Source organism: Monopterus albus, unplaced genomic scaffold, assembly GCF_001952655.1.
Source record: "Monopterus albus unplaced genomic scaffold, M_albus_1.0 scaffold272.1, whole genome shotgun sequence".
In the NCBI taxonomy this organism is placed as follows: domain Eukaryota; kingdom Metazoa; phylum Chordata; class Actinopteri; order Synbranchiformes; family Synbranchidae; genus Monopterus; species Monopterus albus.
The window spans coordinates 340,788-343,001 of NW_018128152.1; the positions used below are offsets into that span (position 1 = coordinate 340,788).

The window sequence follows — 2,214 nt, forward strand, 5'->3', positions numbered from 1 at the left end:
CTGATCTTTCTTTTGCTTTATTGAATGACTGAACGCAAAAATAAATAAGTAGAGTCAAAAATCACACGTGATTCTAGGTCTCCGAGCATGAATAAGTGAACGGAGTAGATTTCACACGGACTTTTCTTTCAAGAGTAACGTTGGTCTGCGCCATTTTCAGAGTTGTGTCACTGTTAGCCAACATGATGTTAAGCTAACGCCAGTGTTAACAGTGGATAGCTACCGCGTTCATTTTGCCTGCTCTTTGGCTCAGTTTAATCGAAAGCTCAGTAAGAGAAGTACAGCTCTTACCGCTCTGGATCCAAAGGAAAGCTGAAAAGTGCAGTGGTTGATTCCCCTTGCTGATAATCACAGGTCGCTGCGGCGCAGCAGTCAGTCATTTTGGATTGCAATTGAGCTAGCAAGCAAGTTAGCTAGCTTAGCTGGCGACTGAAAGCTGGCTAGGCTACTGTGAGCGAACCAGCAGAAGTCTACACAGTCATGCCTTGGGCAAAACCGAAAATCTACACAGTTAAGTTTCAATGTTATTTTCGCTTAATGTGTCCTTGGCGCTCTAAGAACCAACTGATTCCATGCTTTCAAAAGTTGATATTGCGTGGTGAACCAAGAGTCGCCTAAAGCGTGTTAACATCAACCAGGAACTAGACCGTGCAGTACAAGATGTTACCCAGCAGGGGGCAGAATGGAACCGGCCTGGCCAAAGAGTTTTACAGTCAAGATGATTCACATCCCATTGCATTTTAACTGAACAAAGCAAGCAAGTGCTCCTCAGCATTGGAGGCCCCGAAATTCCCAGGGCTTCTAATGTGGTATAAACACTTCTGATTTTATACATGAACAAGACCATAAAGCCGCCCATAGCCTACGATATCTTTAAGCATATGCTTTATTTTCGTTTTTATTTTGTTTGGTGGTATGCGCCACCTAAACACAAACACTTATGTTTATCTGACCATGAATTACTGTGTCAATATAGGCTAGAGGGCCTACACATGAACCTCCACGACCTTCAGGATGAAGTTGATGATGCTAATACTTTTGTACTTTTATGTAAATACATTTTGAATGCAGGACGGCCACTTGTAACAGAGTATTTTTACACTGTGGTATTGGTACTTTTACTTGAGTAAAGAATCTAAGTACTTCATCCACCACAGTAGAGATATAAGACAGACTTTGCTCTGTGTACTTCACAAATTTTCATTGGTGTCATCCAGTGAAGTGAAATAGCTGGGACATTACACTGTGCAGCTCCCTGCCCATCTACAGAGCTTCAAATCAAATGTATTGTGTTTGGTTACTACAGCACAAAATAATAATTCACTACAATAAAATAGCAACTGTGCACAATTGTAACCACTTTCAAATAAACCACATCAGTAAATTATGTTTCAAAAAAATTATTTATACAATTTATGCTTAGAAGTGTACTTACAAGGCAACAACATTTTGAAACAAGTTAATTTGATTAGTGTAGTAAAGCTCAGTTGCAAACGGCTCCACAGGTAAGGAAGACATGTTAACATACTGTATGTCACTTTGTAGTGATCGACACTAAAGGTTCAAGGTTTTAAATAACATCCACTGTTGTTGAAACCCTAACACTGGCTGGTTTGTTGCTGCAACTGAGCCTTTCACATTAAAACCAATCATTAATATAGCTATGTTTGAACAACTTGCAATCTTTATGTCAAAGAGAAGAGGGTGTCCATCTTACAATGTAGTGCATTAATTATTACATATATACACATTTACATCACAGTATCTTCCTCATGCCATTTAGCTTTCCTCATTAAAAATATCTGATAACAAAGTGTAAGAAAAAAGCTAAAAACTAAAACTGTCTCATGAGAAAAAAAATCAAAATTTTACAAACATGTTAAATTTTAATTAGTTGTAATTGGTAGAGTTTTGGTTTTCTGGTGGACAGAGATGATAGGTGGACGATGACAGTTGGCAAAGCTCAAAGAAGGTGGCTGGGCAAGGTTCAGGTGCAGCAGGTTGGAACTACAGTTAACTGCCCAATCTGGAGGCTCCTTCTCCACCTGCATCCTGCTGTCTGGGGCTACAGTGTTCTGGCAGAGGCTGCAGTTAGAGGCTGGGGCTGCAGCTGTTGGCCAGACCCTGTCAGTGGAGGTGGAGCATGCAGGGTGCTGGCAGAGGCTATAGGTGTAGGCTGGCACCATAGCTGTCCGCCAGACCCTGCAGGTGCAG

General features: G+C 41.0%; 1 protein-coding gene across 1 annotated transcript in view; it reads right to left on the reverse strand.

Annotated features, from left to right (window-relative positions):
• LOC109972863 (uncharacterized) overlaps positions 1-678 on the reverse strand; it is a 17,576-nt gene extending 16,898 nt beyond the window's left edge. The window contains exon 1 of the mRNA XM_020622063.1: positions 292-678. Coding sequence (XP_020477719.1) covers positions 292-380 — 89 coding nt within the window. The 5' untranslated portion in view covers positions 381-678. The remainder of the gene's footprint in view (positions 1-291) is intronic.
• Positions 679-2,214: the final 1,536 nt, after the last annotated feature.